Consider the following 27993-nt stretch of genomic DNA (forward strand, 5'->3'; position numbering starts at 1 on the left):
AGCCAGGGCTATACAGAAAAACCCTGTCTTGAAAAACAAAACAAACAAACAAACTGTGCTGGTGAAACTGCCTCTTTACACACCACAGCTGTGTCTGTATTCTAGCCAGAGGGATTAAAGGTGTGCACTAAGGGCATATCTGTAGCCTTTGGATTTGATCCCTTGCCAGAGCAGCCTTGTTGCAGGATTAAAATTCCTTTACAACAGTTGATCCAGCTACAAAATGTTTGAAACACAAAGTGAGGAAAAGACACACTGTAATGGAGTTCTATGTGGCCTTACTACCCCAGAGATGTACAGAAATTCAGGCACACGTGACTCAGGCACATGTGATGGTAAAACAGGCTGTAGGGATTGCTCTTGTGTATCATTCAACTTTAATTTTTAAAAAGATTTAATTTTAATGTCATAGTTAACTTTTTTTTGCCGGGGGTGGGGGGTGCCGTGAGACAGTATGTAGCCCGTGCTGGTCTCAAACTCATGATTCTTTAGCTTTAGTCTCCTAAGTACTGAGCACTCAGGTTGGGGTTTTTTGTTGTTTTGGTTTTGATTTGGTAGTTGTTTTTGTTTTTCCAAGATGAGGTTTCTCTGTGTAGTCTTGGATGTCTGTAGACCAGGCTGGCCTCAAACTCAGAGATCCACCTGCTTCTGCCTCCTGAGTGCTGGCATAAAAGGCATGCGCCACCATCACCCAGCAGCTCCCGTTTAAAATCATAGATCCCAGAGAAACCTAGGTGTTCATCAGCATGGAAAAGTTGCATAAACTTTTGCTAATGCATATTTTTAAAAAAACACGTATGTACCCTTAAAACAAAACAAAAAGCCTGGAGAAATAGCTGGGCCCTGGTGGCACACAACTTTAATTCCAGCACTTGAGAAGCAGTTGCAGGAGCATCTTAGGGAGTCATGGTACCTGGCTACAGTTTAATAATGGCTGGCTTTTAGCAATCAGGTCTCAAAGTCCCTGACAACCAGTTTTCATTAGGCAGAAATGAAGGAGCTACAGAATCTATTAGTCACTATATTATCTAATTTTGCAGAGGTTTTTTTTTTTTTTTTTTTGTACTGGAGAATCAAATATGGAGTCTGGCACACACAGGCAAGCATTATACCCTTGAGCTATACAAACCCAGGCCCAGGATAAGGATTTCATCTGTTTTTTTCCCCACCACTGTATCTTTAGCACATGGAACAACGCCTAAAATACTATTACATAATTATTAAATCCTGTGAGTTCTGCTTTGTAATTATACACGAAACCTGTATATTTCTGACCTTTTAATAGTGCAAGCACCGTGTTTTCTCATCTGCCCACTGAGATAGCTTTCCCACTTCTCCTGTTCCTCTGTAATCAGCCTACCCTATACATCAGTTCTTATTGCCATGGTGACCTCCAAATGGATACCTGAGGTTACCTCTTCTTTCGTAAAAGACTTATATAAAGCTTTGTCAAACACCCTCCCCCCCCCCTTTTTTTGAGGAAGGCTGGCCTAGAACTTGCTATATGGACTAGACTCTCAAACTCATAGAGATCCACCTGCCTCTGCCTCCCAGTGCAAGGACTGTGCCACCACACCTGGCTCTTTTCCTATTCTTAAAATATCCTCCCTAAAAACAAGGATCCTAATGATGGAAGCTTTTCTTCTACAGCATACTTCATACATCAGCATTTTTGTTGTTTTAAGACAGGGTCTAGAGGGCTGGAAAGATGGCTTAGCGGTTAAGAGCACTGACTGCTCTTCCAGAGGTCTTGAGTTCAATTCCCAGCAACCACATGGTGGTTCACAGACATCTGTAATGAGATCCAATGCTCTCTTCTGGTGTGTCTGAAGACAGCTACAGTGTACTCACATAAAATAAATAAATAATTTTTTTTCAAAGACAGGGTCTAGATGAATGGCTTGTTACTCATGGTGTACTGGCTAATTTTGTGTATCAACTTGACACAAGCTAGAGTTATCACAGAGAAAGGAGCCTCCCTTGAGGAAATGCCTCCATGATATCCAGCTGTAAGGCATTTTCTCAATTAGTGATCAAGGGGGGAGGGCCTAGCCCTTTGTGGGTGTTGCCATCCCTGGGCTAGTCTTGGGTTCTATAAGAAAGAAAGCTGAGCAAGCCGGGGGAAGCAAGCCAGTAAGCAGCACTCCTCCATGGCCTCTGCATCAACTCCTGCCTCCAGGTTCCTGCCCTGTGTGTGTTCCAGTCCTGACTTCCTTTGGTGATGAACAGCAATGTGGACGTGGAAGCTGAATAAACCGTTCCCTCCCCAACTTGCTTCTTCTTGGTCATGATGTTTTGTGCAGGAATAGAAACCATAAGACACATGGTGTAGCCTAGACTGTCCTGAAACATAAAGCAACCTGCCCTCCTCAGCCTCACGCGTGCCGAGAACCCAGGCTTGTAAAGACAAGACTGCAACCCGCCCTCCTCAGCCTCACGCGTGCCGAGAACCCAGGCTTGTAAAGACAAGACTACACATTGATATTGTCTTTTTGGGGCAGAGTCTGCATCCTGCAACTCCCTAAGTAGACCAGGCTGGCCTAGAACTCAGATCCTTCTGCCTCTTGCCTCCTGAGTGCTGAAATTAAAGGATGTTGCACCATGTGCACTATTTCTCCAGGGTTGTTTTGTTTCTTGTTGTTTTTTTAGAGGTGCAAATAGGGTACTTAAACATACATACCAGCAAAAAGCTTCTGGAGCTATTCCATGCTGATGGACACATAGGTTTCTTTGGAATTTGTTTTGTATTGAAAAGGTATTCTTTTTTGTTGTTGTTGTTGTTGTTTTGTTTTGTTTTGTTTGAGACAGGGTTTCTCTGTATAGCCCTGGCTGTCCTGGAACTCACTTTGTAGACCAGGCTGGCCTCGAACTCAGAAATCCGCCTGTCTCTGCCTCCCGAGTGCTGGGATTAAAGGCGTGAGCCACCACGCCCGGCTCATCCACTCTCTTCTATTTGTCCAATTTTCCCACAGGCTACATCCCTAGAGTTTAGAGCTGTCAATCCCTTCCTTGTCTCCCCCACCCCCTTCACTCTCTAGTTACCAGTTCATCTCACCCAGCCCTACTGCTTACGTTTTTCAGTGGTTTGCTGTTACACTTGGACCCAAATTTGGCCTTAATTAAATCCACCTCAGCTCTTCACTCTTCAACCGCTTTCCCTTTCTTCAACCACCTTCCTGAAGCCACTCTGGCCTCCTGAAGATTCCGAAGCCACAAAGCCCTGCTCTTTGGCTGTCTCTGACTCCTTTACTTACAATAGCTACACCCTCAGCCATTCTACTTCTTCAGCAGACTGATTAAGGGGCTTTCCCTGCTTCCCCTACTTAACACTATTTCTGTCCCTGTACTCTATTTTTCTCCTTCATACTTGAACTCAAGTTGTCATTACACATTTAGTTCTTTGTCACAGCATATCTCTTTTCCCACTATTGTAACCTCCATAAGACAGGAGCATTTCTGCCTTGTTTTCTTAGGGCCCAGTAGTAAGTGTCCAGTAACATATATGGTCATAGAGCAGTGGTCTCAACCTGTGAGTCCCAACCCCTTAGGGAGGTCACATATCAGACATTTACATTATGATTCATAACAGTAGGAAAATTACAGCTATGAAGTAGTGATGAAACATTTTTTTTTGGTTGGGGGGTCACCACAAATGGGGAACTTACTCTATTAAAGGGTTGCAGCATTGGGAAGGTTGAGAAACACTGCCATGGAAGATCCCTGAACAATCAGGATTTGAGTTCATGCAGGACTACAAAAATAACTTCCTGTTCTGCCCTGATGAAGGTTTTGTAGTGATGCCCCATGTATGTGAAGATTACTGGAGTCATACCAGTTGAATCATGACATGAACGACACAATCCTAGAATCATTCATACCTACTTGAACCTCGGATCAGAACTAGACAGAAAATACCAAGGATGGATGGATCTAGGAGGAGCTGAGTGGCTTCTCTTTGAGACACCTCTTGCATGGTTCAGGAAGACTGCCTAATTGAGAAACCAACTCTGGGGTGGGTCCTGCTCTCTGGCTGGCACAGGAAGTATTTAGGACTTCCCATCCAAGGAAGGCCACCTTTACTAGCACTTTACTTCCCCCTTTTGCTTTTAGGCATTCAAAAAGAGACTGAGGAATAGGAACTTGGAGTTTCCATTCTGTATTGCAGTTGGTGCTTTGCTCGGAATGGAGGGGAGGACTAGACTCTGTAAACACTGAGCCCACTGCCTCGTTAGGTCATCACATGGACTGAGACAGCACTGCTCCTCATTAGAGTCAGGTGCATAGCCTGGAGAGAACTCTGTCCTACAGCTTCAGGAAATGTATCCCCCCCACCTGCCTACCAGGTCTCAACCAACGGGGATGGAGAAGACCAGAATGGTTAAGTATAACCAAGGTTTCCATGTGGCCCAAGTAGTACATCCTTGACCTCTGCAAAGACTTTGTGATGTTCATAGTGCCTCCAAAATAATACCCAGGAATTTTATTGGACAATATCTTCTCTCTTTCATAACCTCTCATGACCAGCCTGCTCAGATCCACTACTCCTTAAATCTTGTATACCTCCTTTGCCAATCATGCTAGGTGCAAGGAGCTCAGGATGAAAGACACTGTAATTTACTGTTAGAGAATGACAGCTATAGATCCAACTCTGCTCTTCAGTCAACAATGTGACTTATTTCTCTGAGCCGCAGTCTCTAGTAGAGAAAGAGAAATTGTAGTCCCTACCTCCCAGTTCACTGAGTACTGTTTTAATTATCTCTGGGATTAGCGGTCCTACCCTGAGACTAGAGCTCTGGAATGCAATGTGAAAACCTCCATTCCACTGTGGGAAAAGGGCAGCAACGGAAAGGGCTAGGGGTCCAGGTCTTTGGAATGACCTCTACCAGTGACCATGGAGTCCCTTACATCCAACCTCCACTTGGGCAAGCCTCAGGGAATGCTTTCAGATCTAAAATGGTTCTCCTTGCAGCTGTGGCTATGCACTGGGTAAGAGTCATCTTTTCCTAGGTTATAGTCCCATGAAGGAAGGGTGGAGGGACCTGTCGATTTCTACGGCACACGCAGAGATACAAGGCCTGAGAATGAGGAACTGGCAAGTGGCTAGGGTCCCAGAGATTCACTCTTTTTTGTTCTCATAGCCTGAAGTGGTTTTTGTTTTTGTTTTTGTTTGTTTTTGTTGTTGTTTTTACGCAAACCTGGAACCGGATTCCGTGGGTTATAAAAGAAGAAACCATGAGGGCAGGAGGCCATGTTGAGGGTCTGCAGGGGGAGGAGGAGATGGATATGACCAAGATACATTTTATGCACGTGTGACATTGTCAAAGAATAAGGAAAAATATTATTTAGGGGCTAGAGAGATGGCACAGCAGTTAAGAGCCCCCTTTGTTCTTGAAGAGGACCTGGACCTGGCTCCCAGCACCCACATGATGGCTAACAACCATCTCTAACCCCAGATCCAGGGGCTCTAACACTCTTCACAGGCACTGCATGCATGTAGTGAACAGACAGATATACAAACACAACATCCATATTGATAAAATTAAAATGAATATTTAAAACAAGACAAAAACATTAAAAATATTCTTTAAAAATGTCACCACTTGTTGCTGATTCTGTGTCACCTGCCTGTCTTCTTTTCTACTTTTTAGTCCATAGTAGATACCAATACTCCAACCCTCAGAGACCCACCCCATAAGAACCTAGCAAAAACACCTTGGCGAACACGTTTATTTAATATAGGGTGGGGTATTGCTGTCTCTGTCAGTGTGTATGGGGTGGTAGGGAGACAACCAGAGGGACTTCTGAAGTAAGAGGCTGTTCTGGCCCCAGGCTGGGGGTCAGAGAGCAGACTGAGGGTGTAAGGGGGGTGTGTAAAGGGGTTAGGGTGAAGCTCTGCACACATCCTTGGGACCAGTCCAGGCCCACCCAGTCACCAAAGCAAGAACCGAATAAATAAAGTGCAACCGTGGGTTGGGGAGGAAGGGAAGGGCACCGGGCACACCCATGCCCATAGCCCACATTCAGTGCTGCCGGGTCTAGCCCACCTCTTAGCCAGACCCTCTTGTCCAATCACCCCTATGTCCGTCCCTCCATGAGCCAAGCAGGGCCCTTGTGCAGCTACTGGAGGTATCGATAGGCCTTAAAGCAGTGGTTGCCAGCATCAGCCACTACCACGTGGCCATCCGAGGTCAATGCCAAGCCCTGTGGGCCATATAGTGGCTCTGCAGACGTGTTGATATAGGACAGGAAGGAACCAGAGCTGTCGAATACCTGGGGGAGATGTGGAGAATGGAAGCAGAAGTAAAGTCAGGCAGAGAAGAGTCTGGGGGAAGACAGAGGCACGGAGAAAGCTTCCCTCTCAGGCCATCCCTGGGCCTAACTCACCTGTATGCGGCTGTTGCCCCAGTCGGCCACGATGATGTTCCCGTTGGAATCCACAGCTACTCCCGTGGGGGCATTGAACTGTCCGTTGCCCTCGCCATGCGAGCCAAATTTGAAGAGGAACTCTCCATCAGCACTGTACACCTGGTGGGGGAAGGGGCTAGGGACTGGGGACCTGACCTCGGGCAGAGGGCAAGGCCTTGGGGGGTGGGGGAAAGCTCCAGGGAGAATTCTCAGATCTTCAGCTTAGCCCAGAATTCTTCCCAGTGATCACTCTGTATCCCACTGCCCAGATGATGCTTCCCTGGGAGTGAGTGGTACTTCCCATTTCTCTATTCTGACACCACTACCACCCTGCTGGGACAGACCATCTCCATTCTACCTTCTCAGCTTGACACAAACAAACAGACACATCCCTGGTTCTGTCTCGGCTGCCTTTCATATACATACTGCAATACCTGTCTCAAGGTCTGGCTGCTCACTTCTCATCATGACCACTGTCTCTAGCAGTGCCCCAGTCAGAGCGACCTTTCTAAGACACACAGGGCTTCACCACACCCTTACCTGCAATTCCTTAAGCACTCCCCACAGCTCTTAAAAAGGGGGCCAGCCCCTTCACAGGGCACACAGGTCTCAACCTCACCTTGCAGAAGTGTACCTAGTCTGAAGTACCCACAGTTTCTGGAGAACCATAAATGATGCTAACTTCCACGTAGGTCTTTTCCTCTGTGTGTGTGTGTGTGTGTGTGTGTGTGTGTGTGTGTGTGTGTGTGTGTGTGTGTGTGTGTTTGTGTGTGTGTGTGTGTGTGTGTGTGTGTGTGTGTGTGTGTGTGTGTGTGTGTGGTGTGTCTTCTTTAAAATATAGGGTAGTACATATCTCTGGAAGGCCTTAAATTCTTCATGGAGACAAAGGTGACCTTGAACTGCTGCTCTTCCCTCCACCTCCAAGCACTGGGATTAATGGTGTGTATCACCGCACTTAACCTCTTCTGTGTCCTCTGACTCTAACTCTCTCCTCTATTTTTTGGTTAATTCTACTGGTGCTTTAGGTCTCCCCTTGTATCAATGCCTTCTGCTCAACCCTCCCACAGTTCCCTGTACCTACCCAGAACCTATCCCTTCAGATGGTAATTTCCTGCTTGTCTCTTCTACCCTGAGCTACTCAAACCAAGAAGACAGGGGATGTGTTTGTTTGCTTACACTGAGTCCTCAGCTTCTAGCCTAGTGCCTAGGACAAAGTAGGCAAGCCATAACTGTTTATTGGTTCAATGAAGGAGTGCAAGGAGGCTTAAAAGAGGAGGTGAGAGAGAAAGGAGTTTTTTGAAGAGGAGGGGTGACTGGGACAGTGGTCATGGAGTGGGGAGGACACTGACCTTCACTGAATGGTTATGGAAATCCGTTACTACAATCTCATTCTTGTTGTTCACAGCCACAAAGTGGGGCCCTGAGAACAGAAGGGGGGAGGGAGGTTAAAGCATTAAAAGTCAGGTGAAGGGTAGGGTCTCTGGGAGGGGTGAGATACCCTGTCTCTGGGAGGATGGGACTAGGTAGTAGGAAAGGGGAATCAGAGTCAAGATACAGAAGGGGCCTTTATAACAAGAGGACCCTGGGAAATTCTATGGAACTGGAGCGTCTCAGTCTGATCTTGGGGTTGCTTTCTGATACCTGCAAAGTGGCGGTCAGTGGCCCCACGGCCTCCAAAACGCCCAACAAGCTTGCCATTGGGCTGGAAGGTGAAGACACAGCAAGATTTGTTATCCACCACAATGATATGTCCATTCCGGTCCACAGCCACTCCCTTGGGTCCCATGAGACGGCCAGCTCCAATCTTGGTCTGTAGGAAAGGAATACCATAAGGGACTTTATCCTGACTAGTATAGTAGGGAGTAAAGTCTTGGCCTGGGATCAAAGCCGAATCTTGAGCTGATGATAGACCACTTGAGGGCCTGACCCAGTGGCATGGCCATCTGAGCAGGTCACCAGGGGTTTAGAGTACAGCAAGAGCAAGCTTCTCACCTTGAACTTGCCCTCAGGAGAGAAGATGCTGACCCAACGGTTGTCATAGTCTGCCACAATAATGTCTCCATTGGTGTCCACTGCCACACCTGTAGGACGCTGTAGTTGCCCAGGTGAGCGTCCACGGACCCCAAATCGGAACTTGAACTGGCCCTCATTGGAGAAAACCTGGAGTAGAGGAGCAAGGGAGGGCGCAGGGAGGAGGGGAACACTGTGGGTATAGAGGAAAGGGTGCTGGGTCCTAGCAAGATCCCATTCATTCAACAAGTATGTGCTGACACCAGGCCAGGGGTACAGAGGGATCTCGTGAGGGCTACCTTAAGGACATGCAGGAGAGGTGTGACAGGAGTATGAAAACACAAAAGGGACCAAGGGTATGGTGGGAAAAGGCACCAAGAGAAGGAGACATGTGAGCCAACAGCCAATAAAGATATCAACCGAGGGACCAACCAGAACAACCTGTGACAGGCCCAGAGGCTCACTAGCACCAGCCCTGTTTGAGGACTTCACTGGTGTGGCTGGAGTAGTCAACAGGAATTCCATGTGCCCTGGCTATAACTAAGAGCCACTGACAATTTATGGCCAGAGAAGCAATAAGATCAGATCTGCTTTTACAGAAATAGTCTGACAGGAAGGGGTCAGGACTGGAAGCTAGGCAACCAGTTAGAAGCTAAAGCAGGAATCTAGATGACAAATGATGAAGATTTGGACCAAGGAAACAATGTAGAGGGAAGCAGATGGATTCAAGAGAAATACAGGAGAGAGACCCAACAGAACTTCCCAGCCAGCTGGAAAGGGGCAGGCAAGGAGCGATGACAAGGATCGTTCTACTAGGGCTATAGGCTGACAAGGCAGCCTATCTTCTGGACTGAAGAAAGCCTTTTCTAAGTTTTTCTTATTTTATGTGTAAGGGTGTTTTGCCTTCCTGCATCTCTATAAACCACCAGTGTAGGTACCTAGGTATCCGTGGAGGCCAGAAGAGGGCACTGGGTTCCCTGATATTGGAGTAATAGGGAATTGTGAACTGCCATATGGTTGCTGAGAATTGAACCCTGGTCCTCTGGAACAGCAGCCAGTACTCTTAAGCACTGAGTCAACTCTCCAGTCCCCTAGAACGAATCCTTCAATCTCCCCTTGTCCTACTCCTCCATCTTAGCCTCATAAGATGCTAAGATCTTTTCATCCTAGAGTGTCTTTTAATCTCTTCCTCTTAGATCATAGCTTCTAATTTAACAGCTCCATTACTCATTGCGGAATTCTCATACACTCTACTTTGTTATAGCCTCTGGGGACACAAGATGGATGGATCAGAGCCAAGAAGCTACCACAAAGAGCTCAAGTTTCTGAGCCTTGGACTTGATGTTCAGTTCATCCCTGCTCTTTCCTTCACGGGCTGGGCACCCAGGGATAGGTCTCCCAAACCTGTCTGACCACAGCATATCACTTCTCCTGACACAAGCCTTGTAGCAAGTCTTCACCTGGTCAGCCAGCATAGCACTTAAAGTCTGCACTGGTCCTCTGCAAAGTCAGAATTGCCAGCAGGAGAAAAGAAATACCAGAGGGTAAAGACAGGAAGTGACAGGCTAAAAGGAACAGGTAGTACAGCAGTGGTGATCCATGACCTGCCCCCAGCTGGCAGCCTCAATTCAGACTCACAGCGGGGTTTGGGAAGCCTCACTCTTCCCATCTTTCTCACACCCCCTATTAGAACGGGCCAACTCCTATTTATCTACAGAATTCCAAATTTCCAGGTCACTTCTTTAGAGTTTCCCCTTTGTTCAGATCATATATACATGTAAAGTTAGGGCCCTACAGTATGAATTTTATAGCTTTCTTTGTGACAACTATCACTTTGTAGCTCTATCTGTGACCTGCCCCTTCTAAGGATGCACGCCCTGCTTGGAGCTAGTGCTGCATCTGTTTTGTCTGCAGCTGCATTTTCAGTTGTGTGTAGCTTCTGTCATCTACTAGGCATTCAACCAACAAAAGAACTCCCAATTCAATCTCAGGCCTGAACTGACAGATCCATTTGGAAGCCACCCAGCAGCCTCAAAACTCAATAGGGATAAAAGCAAACTCTTCAACTTCAAAGGGGCCCCGCTTCTTAAGGGGAGCACCTCCGTGCAGCCCACCAAGCCCCCCATTCTCCATCCCATCCCTCTTTACCACAACATCTGGTACTCAGTAAACGCTGCCTTCCCAGCACTAGAATTTGCTATATTAAGTCGATCTCTGACTTGAAAGATCTCAAAGGAAATGACAACAAAAAGATACAACAAGACAAAACCAACAAACCAAGCCAGAGAAGGAAAAGTGTGAAAATCACCACAGGGAAGGGCTGGGAGAGGTCAGAGGATCACAGCATAAAGGATGCTCCCAGAAAGAGCTCATCAACATTTTTGGACTATGACAATGATTCAATGCCAAATATTTACACATTAAGTTATTCATTCAAAATCACAAAGTCTTTTCTTGCTGTTGTGTGTGGCTGCTCTATCAGCAGGGCTCCACCCTGCCTGATTGAACAAGCTCACAAAGAACCCCAGCCTCAGGTGCAAACCAGGAGGGGAGGTGGTGTCCTATCTTATCAGTCCCAGTAGCCAAGAGTAAGAGAGGCGAGTGCTCAGCACTGGAATCCAAGAAGCTTCCAGCAGCTATGATGTCAGGGTGGACTTGGGAATGGAGTGTTGAGCAGGGACTATTAGAGACTCGCAGGTGTTTGGAGGAGAGGACTATGCCAGGCCTTTCTCACAGCCCTCCACTAGATGGTCAAGCAGCACCAGTGTTTCTGCGTGTGTGGTAAGTGCCCAAGTGTTTGCACAACATGACAGATGTCCACAAATCTCAACCTTTGGGCTAGGAAGCATTTCTAGCTTCAAGGGAAGGGGGTGGGGGATATTAAAGGTGATCCGGAGTACAATCCCAGCATTACCCCAGAGCTCCCAAGTTTCCCTTCATCCTTTCCTGGGTTTCTCTGTTTCTCTACCCTAAGAAAAACAGAGAGCCAACAGGCCTAATAATCTGGCTACAAGAGTTTCTGCTAGGTGAAGTAGGGCTAAAAAGTTGCAAAGAGTGACTAGAAAGGCAATTCAGGCAGGGCCAAAAACTGTAAAGCTGTTTTAAAATCAGGATCTTCAGGGCTAAGGTTCAGCTGCCCAATAATACATTTTTAAGAACTGAGGTGCACAGTAGAAAATCTCACAGGGTAAATTCAAAAGTCTATAATCATTTCCAAAACAATTTACAATCTGACCTCAGCCACTTCAAGTTCCCAATAGGAAGCCTCTTGGGATGGGATGGGAACTTCCCACTCCAGCACTTTCCCACCTCCTTACTCTGTTTACAGTTCATACCCAGACAATGATATATTTAACAACAGCTAGGTGTTGGGTGTAGTACATTTAATACTCTCTACAATCCTGAGAAATGAGTTTCCTGATTTTACACATTAGTTAACTACAGTGCCAAGAGGTCACATGACTTGCCAGTACAGGAAGAGCCAGGATTCAAGCCGAGGTATCTGGTTTCAGGGCCTAGGCACTCAATCACTATGCTATCTACCACACTCATGCCAACTGTGCTAGGATCAGTGCTGTCTGCAAGGGATGTAAAGAAAAGAAGGGAAGCCATGTTCCTTGGTTGTAGCGAGGAACTTGCAGTACACCAGAGACCATGAACACTGAGTATGACTGGCGAATAAGTAAGCTGTGAGAGATACAAGGAAAAGAAAGACAGGTCTGAAACCACTGGAGGTTGTGTGCTACCCTCTTGCTCATGAAAGACACTCTAGCCAACCAGATGGCTGAACCTTCCAGGCAGATAACATATACTCTGGAGCCAGGCTGGTATGCCGGAAGCTAGCTGGGAGGGCAGATCTGCAACCCGAACGCTAAGACAAAGTAGACCAGCAAGCAGAAAGCTCAAGAGCGGACAGACAGGAAGAAAGGAGCCACTGATCTAGGAGCTCACACGGTCTTAGCATGGCTGGAAGGGAAAGGCCACAGGAACCCTGGCTCGGATTAAGGGCACTATTTTGGCCTGGGCGGGCAAGAGGCACTTTAATTCACTGCTCTTTAAAGATGGTATTGACTGTGGGTTTCTTCTTCCAGGAGGTAACCTGGAAGGTTGTAGAGTGTGAGTCCTTTCTGGTATTGAAGGAGCTAGGTAAACAGGCTTACCTGAATACATTGGTTGTTGCTGTCTGCTACCACGATGCGGCCACTGCTAGCAGCAGACACACCTTGTAAATTGGTGAATTCACCCTTCTCCCTTCCACGACTGCCTGTGGGTAAGAGATGAGAAGGAAAATATGAATGAACGCTGAGATCAGTTTGAGCCTCACTCCCCTCCTCTCCAACCCCCTGCTTGAGCCAGCACCCCACCACCACCTTTCCCTGGGCCCCCACCAGCCCCTCCACTCAACCTTCATTTAACTCTGCCCTTAGCCTTCATTTGGCTCTGTGCTTGGCCCTCCTACCAACACGAAAGACGAGTTCATCCTCAATTGGATTGTCCTTCCGTTTGCCACCAGTGCTGTACATGGAGCTCGGCCTCCGCACTGCCTTCTGGCGCACATGACTCCCAGGACCGCCGGGAGACTTGACCCGGCGCTTCACATCATCTGGGGAAGGTGGCAGGTCCCCAGGTCGAAGGGCACGCACACGGAAAGGGCTGCCACGCACCGGCTGTCCATAGAGCAGCACTGAGAGGAGCAGGTCACCTTCTGTACGTGCAGTGTACACCAGCTCGTATGTGCCATTTTTGTGGTCCACCACCGGTACTGCAAGGCGCACGCCATCGGGGCCAGTGATCTCTGCACAGAGCTCTGCGCTGCCAGTGCGCACCAGCCGCCCATCTTTGTCTTTGGTGGTGACAGTGAGTGAAGCAGGCTGGCCAACCAGTGCCTGGCGCAGGCCCTCACCAGTGGCCACTGTCTCGTGTGCTGTAGCACTGGTGGTGAGCAGTGCCCCCAGGTTGAGCACCGATCTCCGCAACCCGTCTACTTCAAGGACCAGTTCCAGCTGGGCATTCTCATGTGGCCTCTCTGGGAAGGCTTGAGCTGCCAGAGCAGCCAGCCTCTCTCGCATGTGCTTTCTTACTAGCAAAACCTCAGGGGCAGAGCCCAGTCTCAGTGCCTGCTCTGCAAAGCTGCAGCTACTGCCAATGTGTTCCTGGCCCTGGCGCAGTGTGTCTAACTGTGTCTGCAACACCTGTTGGAGAAGAAGAGAAGCAGTGAGCGTGCAGACTGGCAAGAAGGAAGGCGCTGGGATTACTGATGAGCTTGTAGTATCATGGCAGGAAAGACGGTTGCAGAGACACGTGGGGGTGGGGATGGGGGCAGATGACTGCAGCAATGACAGATCAGGTCAACACACGTGGACAGGGAGGCAGACAACCACAGCAATGACAGACCATAGTTAGCAAAGGTGACCCGACGCACCTTCTGCTTGGCCCCACAAATGCTCTCCAAGTCGCTGACCAGAGCCTGTTTGCGCTGCTGCAGAGCTTGCTCCAGGTCCTCAAAGGCGGCACTTATCTGGGCCAGGGCCTCTGCCTTGCGCTCTTGCAGCTGCTGGCTGATGCCCCCAACCAAGGCGATAGCTGCAGACAGCTGTGGCAATCTGAGGAGGTGAAACATCTCATACCAGGATGGCTGAAGGGTGTCCTGGCCAAATCAGGCCTTTTCAAAGATGGCCTCACTACCGCCCTCTGGGAGATCCCCTACTTGACCTTCTGCAGCCTTCCATTTCTGCCTTTCCCAGACCCTTTTTTTCCCCTCCCTGAGGCCCCTGCCCTGCCTCTGCGGAGGCACCAGTCCCCAGAAGATGCCTACCGGCCACGCACAGCCTCAAGCTGGCGCTGCAGAGCTGCCTTGTGCTGCTCCACCACATCCCGCAACAGCACTGTGCCGTGTTCACGGTGCTCCCCTGCGCGGCACTCGCCACACATGGCAGTCTCACAGGCCTCACAGTAAAACTCCATTGTCTGGTGGTACAAGGGCTCCTGTGAGGTGACATCCACACTACACTTCTTTGCCCCTCCTCTCTGGCCCTCTTCACCCCTGCAGAGCCCCTTACCCACCTCCACCCTACCCTCATCACCTCTCCTCCTCCTCCCACCCCAAGTCCTGGCCTCACTGGGCCTCGCTTGGGCCCACCTTGCCTTCATGGTTGGGGCAGGAGAGAGGGCGGCCAGCCACTGCGCTGAGGGGGTGGGAGTCTTCAGGGTCGTGAGCACCATCAGGTGCCTGCTGCATGGCCTCCATGAGGCTGCTGATGAAGAAGTTGTTTTGTAGGGCTGAGACACCCTGTTCTGGGAGGATGGATGTCTGCCGGCACACTGGACAGGACAATGTCAGGCTCTGAGGAGGGATGTAGTTCTGGAGGCATCTGACCAAGGAGAGGGGAGAGTCAAGGGGGAGTGGCAAAATGTCCCTCATAATTGCTTAACCCCTTTTACACAGCTATGCAATTAAGATTTCATTTTGAAGCATCTTTGTGTGGTGCACACAGGCCTCATCCACCAGCAGGTGCTAAAATGCCTCTGAGGACTGAGCAGAAATGCATCCCTGATCTAAGAACAGACGCATCTACATTCCTCTGCTTGAACAAACAAAGGCTCACCTTTCACAGATGTTTACCAAACCTCCTCAAGAAAATATGTAACAAGCCCTCATCCCGCTAGCCCTGGCCCCTTTAACTCATTAAACATTTACCAACTGCTTATTCTTGCCAAATTTGTGCCAAGCTCTGATGATAAAAAATAAAACACAGTGCCAGCTTTTAAAATAGTTCTAGTCTTCAGAGGGATTAACAAAGACACAGAATTTAAAGAGTTTAAAGATTAAAGACACTGGCCCTTGAGCTAGTGTACCTCAGTTCAATGTCTAGGCCAGGGACCTAATCCACTTATGACCGCTGACGAGGTACTGTCACGAACCAAGGAGTCTGCCCTTACAAGATGGTGACAGCACAGAATTTGGTCACACAGGATTAAATGTAAAGTCTGGCCCACACAAGCACAATGCACGAAGAACAGAGGAGATGGGGACGTGCACATGGCTCAGGTGGGTGGAGAAAAGGCCAGAGACACTTCAGAGGTCAAGGAAACCTGTGTGGAGAAATAACTGTTGGGCCAAGCAGAGAAAGGCGGAGGGAGGGGAAGCAGGGTACAGAAAGCACTTTAGCAGGAGAGGGACAGCAGTGATGATGAGAAAAGAGGAGGCGCCCAGCCGTGGGTCCCAGCAGCAGCAGGCAGCCAGAGGAGGGCAAATCTGAGGGGACATGACGACAGTTAAGGCAGTGGCACCATCAGAGTTGCCGTTTCCCAAGGACACGTGTGTTGGATGTTATGCTTTGTACTTCATGTGACGGGGCACAGCAAGGGTGAGTGGTCAGAGGAATCAAGCTACTGAGCACCGTAGCCTAGATTTAAATGTAAAGCAAGTGTGTGATAACTAACACACTCAGGATATTCCAGACAGGACAGGAGAAAGACCTGGCCATGGCCAGGTGTGGCAGCACATGCCTATCACCCCAGAACTCTGGAGATGCAGTAAGAGGACTGCCTTGGTTACACCATCAGCCCGGGTGATGCAGTGAGACCCAGCTGGGGTTGGTGGTGGAAGACTAGATATAGGGAGTAAGAGGAAAGAAGGGGAAGAGGGGATAAGACAATGACAAGTAGATATGGAGAGCGAGGGAGACTAGTCTTAACTGGCTCCCGGCCTCCTAGCTTGGGCATCTCATTGATGGTGGCACACATCAAAATGAAAACACACAGAAGAACAGTACTGTTGAGAAAGGGGGGTTAAGAGACAGAGATGGGGGACATCAACATCAGCCAAGACAGAGGAGGACAGCAGAGAAGATGTAGACACTGGTAAGAGAGGGACAAAAAAGTCAGTAAAGATGAATGTGAAGAGCAGAGGGCATGGGCAGAGAGGCTGGAGGAGTGACTGTCCAGTCAGATGTGGGTCTGGAGGAGGGAATGACTCACAGGGTGGGAAGTGGCTCCGGAGTGGAAAGTGCCCACTGCATTTGGCAAACATGAGCAGCCTTTTCTCTGGGAAGGTGACAGCAGTGGCTGCTGGGGAGAAGTCTGAGTGAAACAAGCTGGAGGGGGAGGGGGGCTGGGCAGATGCGAGGGAAGGGGTTGAAGGACTGGACGGTGTGGCAAGGAGACAAGAGGACAGTTCTTTTCTGCTAATAAGGGGTACTTTATTTAACTTTGCAGTCTATCCAATCTACTACTGAGCCACATCCCCAGCCCACTATAAATGGGGATTTTGAGCTCCTCTTTAAGCTAAAGTTAACAGTAGAGAGGGAGTGATGGAAGAGACTGGGAAACCAGTAAGACGATGTCTTGGGGATGGAGGGAGGCTTGGTTGGGCTAAAGGGGAGGCATGGGCCCCATCTTTGGTGGGGGGAAGGAGCACAGGAAGGGTGGCTTTAGCAGAGCACAGGGACAGAGTCAGAATAAGGGTGCCTAACGTCCCAGGGAGGGCTCAACCACAGAGCAAAGACTGGAGGAATAAGGGGTGATGGTGGCGGTGGCGGTGGCTGGGATTAGTCACCCAGGGAGGGAAGCACGATGATTACTAGAGCAGACAGCAGACTGAAGGCAGCTGTGCTTGGAGATGGTGAATCTACAGAGGAAAGATACCCACGGTGCAAACTGTCCTGTATTCCAGACTCCTCTCTTGCTCTTGCCTATGCCTTCTGTTCTGAATTAAAATGTAACAAACATAACATGTCGGGTACAATCTTAAGTGCTTTACAAATAATAACTGGTTTCTCTGTGACCTACTTCTCCCTGAAGCCCCTCCCAGTAGAGAGTGGTTTGTGTTTCATGCTCCACATTCCTTAGGGCCAGAAGGTGGGGTTGACTCCTCCTTCTCCCTCACTGGAACGTTCTATGTGTCTGCAGCTCCTTTGAAGCTGCTCTCTTCGGCCTATGCCCACCCTCCCCCCCCCCCCCCCCTGCTGCTGTCTCCACTGACCTAGGAGTTTTTTCTTGACTTGCTGAAGTACTTTTCCTGACTCAACTCTTCTATCCCCCTCACTCCCTCACGTTCTGCGTTGTTCTCAGAGGCTCTCCATCACGGTCTCTTCCTTACTTCCTCACCACCAAGCTTCTGCTTCACCTCACCTCATCATCCACTCAAACTCTCCCACTACTACCCACATCTCAGCAGCGGCCTCCTCGGGACTCTGAACCCACCCCTAACGTCGCTCATCATTCTAGTTCTATTCTTTCCATGATCTTGAAGCTGATGAATAACTTCTATTGGTCAACATCCCTGGACTGCCACAATTTCCAACTGGTCTTGTTTCTTCTCTTGCTCCTTTAAAATTCACTCTCTATACAACTAATGAGCTTTTTAAAAAAAATCCAGTTCTGCTGGACATGATGCCACACACCTGTAATCACCTGGGAAGCTGAGGCAAGGGGGTCACCTGTTCAGCGCCAGCCTGGGCTACACAGAGATTCCCCAATTCTACCACCTCCTAGCTCCTGCCTCCCTCACCAGCACACACTGCCTTTTCTGGTCTCTTGTTAGCTGTTACTTTTTTACTGTTTACCTCTTTTTCTTGTTACTATTTTGTACTTTTTCCCCTTTGAATCAAAGTATCACTGCACAGCCCCTCTGGCCTCCAAACTGACAAGAACAAGAACCGTGTTATTCCACCACACCCAGATTTGTTTACTTCCTAAGGCAAAGATTTTTCTATTGCCAGCACCCTTCTCTTCTATCATATCCCTGTTATATGGTGGGTATTCCTTGGCTATATTCCCTCGTAACTGAATGACTCAACCTTAGTTTTCTCCTCGCTAAAATGGGAATGATGTATCTTTTTGGAGCTAGGATGATATCTCGGCCTGTAAGAGGACTTGCTATGTAAACATGAAGGCTTGAGTTTGAATCTCCAGAACCCCTATAAAAAGCCAGGCATAGCTACACATGCACTAGTGGTGGGTGGTGGGTGGTGGGTGGTGGGTGGTGGGTGGTGGTTGGACACAGCAGATCCCAGGGACCCACTGGCAAACCAAATTAACCAAACAATGAGTTCAACAAAAGACCCTTATTATAAGGCAATACAGCAGACAGTAATAAAGGAAGACACCTGACACCTTCCTTTGTGGTCTTTACATGATATATATGAACTCACACACCTAGAAATTGCACCCACTTATACACCATACACAGCCAGAGGGCAGGGGTGGGGTGGGGATAATGCATCTTAAGTGAAATAATACATGTAAACTAAGTAGAAAATCCATGGCCAACTATAAGCAGTCACTGATTTCATCCAAGAGTGCTTAGTGAACTAGGCATACAAGTATGTAGGCATCCAGTTACAGCTGTAACATAGCACTGAGCCTCTGTAACACAGGCTTAGCGAAGGACAAAGGTGTGAGAGGAGTGGGCCAGGGAAGCAGGGGGAGGTGGCATGTGGGAAGAAAGGGAGCAGCCAAGGAAGGAGCCTAGGCTTTAGAGCGAGTCAAAGGTGTCAGAGCAGTAGCAGGGTGAAAGGAGCCAGAAGAGGAAGAGCTGGAGTTCACAACTGTGGAAGCATTACTTTCCAGAGTCAGACAGACAGAGAGGGTTGAAGTCCACAGGCCGATGGAAGACTCTGAATGAGCATGAAGGTCAAGATCTTTGCCCACTAGTAAACAGGAAGATGATAGTAAACCTGGAATCTCAAAGGGCAGGGCTCTCAGGGAAGCAGGAGATCGATAGAAGGTTTGGAGAGACTCTGGTGAGAAGACCAGGAGGAGACTATGACATTTAAGACACAGCCATGAGATTGGAAGTCAGTGAGAAAATGCTACCAAAACACAGTGGGAGTGTGCAGAAAACCATGCAGGGGCTCTGAGTGGTTCTCAGGTAAGATGACTTTCCTAATGGGCTTATGGAGGCCACCTCCCAGTGGAGACCACTGCAATGATTCACTATGCTCCAGCTCCACAGGGTTTCTCACAGGCCCCTATCCAACATGTTCCTAGGCCACATGGCTTTGCTGAGTTTTCCACTCTGCCTAGCCTGCTCTTAAATTCCCTTTACCTAACTCATGGGATGCACAGGATTCAACAAACTTCAACGGATCACTAAGTTCACACAGTTGGATATTGTATCTGCAGAATTTACTGTGAGTGCTATTCATGGGTCTACAATGCAGCTCTATAAATGTCTAATTGCTACCGCCCTCACTTTACTACAAACCCTTAAATCATAAAGATCAGGTCTGTAGGGCTGGATATGGTGGCATAGTGAATACCTTCAATCCCAGCACTTGGGAGGCAAAGAGGAGCAGATCTCTGTATGTTCAAGGATAGCTCTACATAGTGAAATCCAGGGTAGACAAGGCTATACAGTGAGATCTTGTCTCAATAAATCCATAAAATAATTCCTTTTTTCCCCCATCTGCTTCTTGGTGCATACTCAATTACGTGGATAGGGTCTGACACGTAGCAGTTACTCAATAAAGCAATATCAGGAGAACGAAGGCAGGATGCATAGACGCCTAGAGGCTGGGCAACACTGCCTTTCACTTAGTGCCTCAGAACAGGCAGAGAAGAACAAACCTAATTTCAAATATCCATCCCTCCATCAGTCACAAACTTCACTGGGCCCACTGCCACTGCTGCTTGGGAGCCTCAGTGCTGATTTCTCCTCTGGCTGCCTTGAGATCTGGGAAGGAGCCGAGAAAGCCCGATTCTAGGCAACTCTCTGGCCCAGTGTTCAGAGTCCTGATTCTCTCACAGCTTCCCGCAACCCAACCCTTGTCTCCTGCAGGATGGGGTTCGTTTGTCCCTCTCTCCCATGTATTCACATTCCCCTCGTTTATAACATGGGTTTTCCTTGGGGGCGGGGGGCTGCAGGGTCCTTGTCCCCTCCAGTAGCTCTCCTCACCTTTCACAGAAGGTATGTAGACAAGGCAGAACTTTGGGGCACCGGTACCGATCCAGACAGATACTGCATACTAGAAACTGCTTGTCCATTGGCTGCACCTCCGGGCCAGGGCTGTCCTCCCTCTTTGCCATGGTGACCACAGATGGTTCCTGCCACTCACACCAGCCTGTGTACAGAGAAACAGTCAGCAGCGGGGCAGCCAGCAGTCCTTCTCCCCCTCTCCCTACCAGATCTCCTGCAGAGAAATGTGCCCCTTTCTTCCCTGCAGGGACAGGACAAGGTGGTGGCTGAAGTGCGTGGGCTGAGTGATTCCTGAGCATGGCACTATTTTAGAGCATAGATTTGGGGTTACACTGGATTTTAAAGGCCCTCTTTTGGCAGCTTGGTGACCCTGGATCATTCTAATCTGCAAGCCTCAGTTTCTAATTCTTAATAATGCAAATAATAATTCCCATCTCACACGCTTGTTTTAAGAGCCTGCACAGTACAGGGATAACTTTGCCCTGACACTCCCAACTCTTATTCTGCTTAGTACCCCCATCCCACCTCTAAGAGTCATTCAGGTAGCCCATTCCCCTACCACTTAGCACAACTGCTCAGGGGTGCACTCTTCAGCACACGGATCGGTATTGAAGTTAAGGATGACTCAAAAGCGCTCCTTTTTCCCAAATCCCAAACTGTTGCTCCCATCTCAGGCTGCCCCGAGCTTCCTGCTGGTATTCTGCTCCTAAGCCTGTGCCTTCACATTCACCACCCCTTCTAATCAGAGGGAATTTTCTGAACACAGCTTTGACCCTACCATTATTCCTCTTAACTTCCTTTGATAGTTCTCCACTGTCCAGAGGAGAAAAATCCTTAAACTAGCCCTAGAGGCTGAGTAGGAATACTTTGTCCACACCTCCTACTCAACCTCTGGTCTCACAATGTGTGATCTGTCATAATGGTTTCACTTCCTAGAAAACTCCATGTCCTCTTTGTTTCTGTAGTTAGACATTCTGTTCCCCTCTGCCATCGATATTCTCTTGCCTAATTTTCATGTAAACACCACTTCCTTTAGGAAGGCCAGACTTCCCGAAGTCTGCCTTAAGTGCTACCCCTGTTCCTTGTATTTCTTCCATCTTAAACCTTACCCTATACTATAATTTTGTTCCATCTCTGCTCCCTTCCTATGCAGTGTTCTTGAAAGCTGGCATACTATTTTACTTCTCCATTTCTAGGACTTAGCAAGGAGTATGTTACAAAGAACATCTTTCCTGAATTGGATAACTAATTCAAAATACTCCAGTATGCATAGACACCGGAAATGTCTGAGCAAAGGGGAGGAAGTGACAGTGGACAGCTGGGTGTGGTGGTGCACATCTTTAATCTCAGCGCGTGGCAGGCAGAGATAGGTAGGTCTCGATGAGCTTGAGGTCACAGTGAGTTCTATAGTTGCCCATAGGTGGCAAGGAGTACTATGAAGAAAAATGGTGTGAAGAGAAAACTTCTTCACTGAGTGATGACAAAGAGCTCTTCAAGCAGAGAATGTAAGTCGGGGTGCTGGTAGGAAAGGTGGGGAGACTGCAGGGCTGAAGCAAAAGGCCACAAACACTCTTGGGAGAAGGCTCATACTTACACGGACCATGTGCTTAAGGCAACACAGAGATTATGAAGGACTTGTAGGCATGGTAAGAATATTACTTTATCCTAAGATAGGCAAAGGGATGAGGCAACTTACAAAGGGAGGAGAATAAGCCGGAACACTCTTTTAGTATGACAATTACGGAGGAATAGAAGTGGGAACAGAGTGAGGGAGGCCATCAAGAAACTACCCCAACTATTCCAGTGACAGTGTTACAGAGCCAGAGGTAGCATGATAGACTAATGCAAGTAATGTCAGCGAGGTTGAATCAGGACAGTGTCATAGAATGTCAGAGGGAAAGGGGGACATTGACAACAACTCCCCAGTTTCTCAACTGAGCAAATAGAGGGTCATGAATAGGCAGAAAGAGCTAAGGTGTGTGTGTGTGTGTGTGTGTGTGTGTGTGTGTATGTGTGTACACAGGGTGGGGGGCTGTCTGAGGGAATGTTGTTCCGGGCGAGGTGAGTTTGAAGTACAGACATAATGTCCAGGTAGAGCTGTTAAGTGAGAAACAGAATACAGGTGCTCGAGAGAAGTCTGGGCTTGTTATTGATTTGGAATCCCTGTCATTAATAGGCTCTTAAAGCAATAAGAATGGATGAGACTGCATCTTGGGACAGAAGTGCAGAGTGATAGTGGGTGGGGTGAAATAGGTTAAAGACTAGAAGTGTTCACTATGTGTGGCTTTGTCAGAGTAGTTCAGCTCACAGTGATGAGCAGGTGAAGTTAACAAAGCAGGTGTAGACAATCTGTGACAGAAAGTTATCCATGAGGCTGAAAAACAGGCAGTGACTAGGACCAGATCACCATGGCTGTGCCCAGCTTCATGCACCATGGATTTCTTTAAGACAATGAATGAATGACAGCCGTAGGCCTCTTCAGGTTTAGGAAGGTATGGGAGGAAAGCTAAAGCACATTTGTTCAGTGTGTACGTGCTGGTAGGTGTGAGAAGGCAAGGAGGACTCACTTAAGAACTTCTCTCCTAATGTTGGCACTGGCATTTTGGGGAACTTAATACCAGGGCATCATTAGAGGGAGGGAGGGAGGGAGAACAGCTTGGTGGCTGGCAGGGCAGGGGGGTTGGAGGCGAGCTGAAGCTTCAGTCTGTAAATGGCAAGGCAGGGAGATAGAGTACCAGTAGCGGCTGAGCCCGGCTGGGGATCTCCCAGCCTGTCACACAGAAGCGGGAATTGGGCTGTGTCCAAAGACCAACAGCTCCTCCCTCCCTTCCCCTTCCTGCTTCAGCTTCCCACTCTGATACACAGGACATCACATCTGCTGTGGCCGTGCCCCAGCCTGAATCTAGGATTCGACAGATTGATTCTTTAGGCTCCTCCCACTCGTGGGTCACCTCTCTATTCTAGAGATAACGCCTCCAATAGGCCAGGACTCAACTGGGCTGTTTATCACAGCAGACATTTGGAGGATTCTGGACACAGAACTAGGATGCAACCTCCTTCCTTGGGCATTTTTGTCCCATATCCCACCCGTCTCTTTTATGGTTCAGTTCTAAGGGCACTTCAGTCCTCATCCAGCATGCAGTGGACACCTCTGCTGGGACACAAAGATAAATGAAACAGCTGAGCCCTCATGGATTCCACAATCGAATAAACAGACTTCTGCAATGCAGTGTGGTGACAAGCATAAGGAAACAGACTGTTCTAGGAGTACAAAGAAAGTCCATGACCCGGACCTGGGGCAGGAATGGAGACTGAGGATGGGTAAGTTATAGAATACATGCTGCCTTCTGCCTCTGGAAGCTGCATCGCTGGCTGTGGCAGGAAAGGGCTAACAAATGAGATGCAGAGCTAAGCAGGGCTCTACCACACAATGGTTTGTTGCCCTTATTAAGGACTTTACCCCCTTCCCTGTTAGGGGATTAAGGCTTTATCCAAAGTGCAAAGGAAAAGTTTGGTGGTGGGTGGTGGGTGGGGGTTAAGCCCAGAATGACAAAAATAGATTTTTTGATTAGTGTGTGGAAAATACAGAGGTCAAGAGTGGAAGTTTAAGAAACCAGCCTGAGGAGGGTGGTTGGTTGCTAGGGGAGGCCAAAATAATTTTCATAGGCAGAAACGAAGAGAACCTGGTAACTGGTTGGTTTTATATGAAGAGACAGGGTAGGAGAAGGGATTAGAAAGGGTTAGTAGTTTTCTAGCTTAGAAACTGGAAGAGTTTAGATAACAAGTCCACCGTGGACCACAATGACTCCACAGTGCCCACGGGACACAGCAGAGGTGGAACAGTCCAGCTGTTGGTTAGATACCCCAAGTATCGGAAAGAGAAGACATGGATTTAGATGCCTTTGGTAGGGAAATATTTCTGAAGCCACAGTGAAGTGGATGACACCAGGGTAGAGTGAGAAAGGAGAGCCTGCAGCTCAGCCCCCAGGAGCACCGACATTTAACATAAAGGCTCAGAATGCCAAGTCTGCAGAGGAGGTTGAGAAGGTATCAGAGACAGGAATGGCAGAGAGAAAGCAACGCCATCTGCAGGCCACAGGAGAAGAGAGCTTAATGATCAAGGCAGTGATTGTCACTGTGGAATAGAAGAGACTCTGCGATTTAAAGACCACCAAGAAACTGCTCTAGCCTCAAGAAGTGCAGTTTCTGGGATCTGGAGAAGTCAGACTCAGAGAGTTAAGTTGATTTTGAACAAATTAAGACAGCTAGTGCTGAATGAAGGAGATGCAGGGCATGGTGGGGGGAGAGGAGGGGGAGGGATATGCTTCAAAGCTTTTCAGTTTTTCCAGATTCTCAAGCATCCAACTCCCCCCCCCCCCGTCATGTTCTCCTCCAGTCACACAACATTTTTCTCACTGCGCAGGATTTACACAGCTGTGATCTGGAGGTGGCCACAGGCATTGTTGAGGTGTGTAGGGAGTCAGCTAGGCTCACCTGCTAAAAAGATACACTCCTACTCACTAGCCTCCAGGTATAGTCATTTGAGGCTCAGAAAAATAACAAATGTCTGTAGGTTGTAGCCTTTGGGCTTTCTCCAAAAGAGAAGAAACAACAATGGATGGGGGAAAGCCCTAGGTCCTGAGCAACCTTTCCCTTTCCATGGGAGGGAAGTGATGAAATTCATATTAATCTCCCCCACTAATGCCTGACAGAGTAGGCACAAGAAATGTCCCTGGACGCACTCTACAGCAAGCCCTTCATCTAGGAACCAGACACACAAGGTTGGATCAAGTGGCTCCCTACTTTGTTACCTGTGGGACACTGACATGCACATACATAATGACAAGGTGATAAGGACCATGAGACTGACATGTTCAAAATGCTATAGCAGGACTATTCTAACTTGGTGGAGAATGAAAACAAGGAAGAGATGTTTGAACTGGATCCTGAGTTTGATAGGTACTTTGGGAAAACTGCATTTGAAATATGAAACATTTGCAAACAGACTCATAGTGTAAGAATAAGACCCCAAATGAGAGCATCTGAGTTCCATGGTTTCACGATCTAAGTCCCTCGCTCGTGCCCCCCCTCCACTGCCCATTTCTTACACGTTTAGTTCATGGGGTTTTGTTTCAGGGTCTCTTCTCTGTTTACATACTCTGCCTGGGTAATCTCATTATTTGCCACAGTCTTAATTCTTACCCCATTCTAACAAGAGCCCCAAAGCCTTGTGCTGAAAGGCTCCTTTGATCTCAAGACCTATACATCTAATTGCCCTTCTAGACATCTTAGCCTGGATGATGAACAGGAATAGTCCCAAACTAAACTCCCTTCCTCCTGACCTTCTCCTCCTGCTGTGCCTCTCCTTTCTATAAAGGATGCAAGCATCCCCCCCCCCCCCCCGGCCTCATCAAGCCAGAACCCATCATATCAACTCGGACTTTTCTCTCACCTCCGAATACAAGGTTGATGTAACCTTGATGCAAAAATTTGCTCAAGTTTAAAAAGTCAAGAGATGTATCCATTAGGGCTAGGGTCTCCATTGTGCATGCATTTAAACACACACACACACACACACACACACACACACACATATTGACAATAATAATCAACGAAAACAAGGCTATCAACTTAAAGGTGAGCATGGGAAGGGTTAGTAGGAGCATAACTGGGAATGGCTGGAGGGAGGAAGGGGGGAGGCAAAGTGATGTAATTCTATTTTAATTCAAAACGTGTTTCTTTAAGCCACGAAATTTAGGATCTAGTCCTGTCACTAACTCTACCACACAAGATAATATCTAAGCAACTTTTTACCCCATACCCATATTTGTACAATGGGAGGAAGGGGGTGGTCTTGTTTTCAAAAATCAAGGTTCCTTCAGACTGCAATGTGCTATGACTAGACCCTAACACAAACTACCTTGATGATATCTGACTGCTAATTTCCATCCCAGGGTTAGGCGTGTTAGAGAGTGCTCACAGGCAGCCCCTCCTCTTGCTTTCCAAAATAAATGTTTTCTGAGATTGTCACCTTGGCATTCACTCTCAGGACTCTCCTCTATAGCAATCGCATATCTTCTGAACGTAGGCGATACTATCCCACCTATGGTTCTTTTTTCTCAAGTTCCATTAGCAGAAACGCCACTGTCCCCTAAGCCGTCGAGCTGGTAACTACCATATAGAAAGTACTCAATAGATACTGGTGACAGAAGAGTTATGTTTAAACTCTGCAGGTCCCTCTCAGCAAAGAGAAGCAAAATCGAAAGCAGAAACAAGACAAAGGAACAAAATTCCAAGGAGAGAGACCTCTATAACACAAGGTAGCTTCCCGCAGTCTAAGTAGCAAGTGGGCATCACTGGAGGCATCCAAGCCGAGAGAGGCAGGGCACCTGTCAGGCCTGCCGCTCACATTCCCATGCTGCAGCGAACCAGACCCCTGCCTAGGAGATAGGCACTGATATGCTGCACAGTATGTCTAGAGACCTGGACAACCACTGCATCCGCCCTTTGAAATTTCAGATCTTCCCTCTGGAGCAAGTCCTGGGTTTTTGCGATCCACATAGGACTCCCACACCAGGAACATGCACAGGGCCTGCCTTTTTTTTTTTTTGAGTCAGAATGACCTCCCTGGGGTGCAGCCTGCCCTTCCAACCTGCAACCATCTGTCCCTGCAGGTTTGTGGCCCAGGTTCTGAAACCAAGTCCAGGAGGAAGGAGGTGGGAACCAGGGAGGGGACAAGAGTCCTTCAGTCAGGGCCCAGGTTGAGGGAGAACTAGAGGGGGTCCTTTCCTACAAGACACAGCCTCTGCAGGAAGCTTCCTGTCCAGCAAGCAGTGCCCGCAGCAGCGGAGGAAGGATGTCCTCCATCCTGGCTGGTGGGCTTCTTGGTGCCTAAGGAGGACGGAGAAGGGAGCAGTGGTGGAGGAGTCTGCACTCAGGAGAAAGGAACCCTTTGGACGAGCGGGGCCATAAGATTCCCGAGTGCCAATCAGCAACCCCACCCACCCACCCCCACCACCATCGGCCGCAGCTTTCGGTACCCTCCGCCAACACACAGACTCCCAAAACCCGCGCTCCTAAAATGAACCATCACCCATCCACCCGCGCCTCCCCCCACCACACAGCCCGCAAACACGGACCTCACGTGAGCAGCCACAGCCCAAAGAATCCCCTGCTGCTCTCACAGACACGGACACGCCTCACGTGGACAGAGACAGGAACAGCTTTTGAAAAGCATCTGCGCCCCCACCCAAAGACGCTCGGACCCACACACCGCCGCTAGCACCAGGACCCGCACCCCGATACACAGGAGGACCAGACGCACCCTTGGGGCCCGCGCGGCGCACTCACGGCGTGGGAGCAGGATGGGAGGGCAAGGCCCGGACTGCAGCCACTCGGAGCGGCCCGCAGAGCTGCCCCCGCTGCCAGCGCCCGTCCGCCCGGCCCTGCCCGCGGCGCCGCCCCACGTCCCGCGCCTCCGTCTGTCCCCGCGCCGGCGCCGCTGCCGCTGGACCCGTCGCACAGGCCGGAGGGAGGGGCCGGGGCGGGGCTGCGGACCGGTCGGGGGAGGGGGCGACTCCGGAGCCGAAGGCCCGCCCCAACCACGCCCCCACCTCTCAGACCATGCCCACCAGCCCCTCCGCCCCTGCAGCTCTTGG

The 27993-nt window shown here is 48.9% G+C and overlaps 1 protein-coding gene across 7 annotated transcripts; it reads right to left on the bottom strand.

The window, feature by feature from the left end:
* Positions 1-5709: 5709 nt before the first annotated feature.
* Positions 5710-27860, bottom strand: Trim3 (tripartite motif containing 3). Of its 7 annotated transcripts, none has more exons than XM_021195237.2 (12): positions 27686-27860; positions 20315-20480; positions 14555-14786; positions 14231-14382; positions 13838-14018; positions 12875-13607; positions 12576-12679; positions 8398-8565; positions 8047-8215; positions 7755-7825; positions 6385-6525; positions 5710-6270 (listed from the first exon to the last, which is right to left on the bottom strand). In XM_021195237.2, the coding sequence occupies exons 2-12, from the start codon at positions 20443-20445 to the stop codon at positions 6118-6120; spliced, it is 2235 nt and encodes a 744-aa protein (XP_021050896.1). In that variant the 5' UTR covers positions 20446-20480; positions 27686-27860; the 3' UTR covers positions 5710-6117. The 7 variants fall into 7 exon arrangements, with proteins under 7 accessions (XP_021050896.1, XP_021050891.1, XP_021050900.1 ...); XM_021195232.2 differs by having other exon boundaries at positions 27660-27860; XM_021195241.2 differs by having other exon boundaries at positions 27475-27860.
* Positions 27861-27993: the final 133 nt, after the last annotated feature.

Source organism: Mus pahari, chromosome 1 (genome assembly GCF_900095145.1).
Source record: "Mus pahari chromosome 1, PAHARI_EIJ_v1.1, whole genome shotgun sequence".
Lineage (NCBI taxonomy): Eukaryota > Metazoa > Chordata > Mammalia > Rodentia > Muridae > Mus > Mus pahari.

Bases quoted from the DNA above. Each gene is read 5' to 3' on its own strand.
- Trim3 (XM_029538702.1), bottom strand. From the start codon at position 20,445: ATGGCAAAGAGGGAGGACAGCCCTGGCCCGGAGGTGCAGCCAATGGAC. The intron at 14,401-14,554 runs GTGGGCCCAAGC...GTCACCTCACAG, and splicing joins GCCCCAACCATGAAGGCAAG to GAGCCCTTGTACCACCAGAC. The intron at 8,216-8,397 runs GTGAGAAGCTTG...CCTTTCCTACAG, and splicing joins CTCCTGAGGGCAAGTTCAAG to ACCAAGATTGGAGCTGGCCG.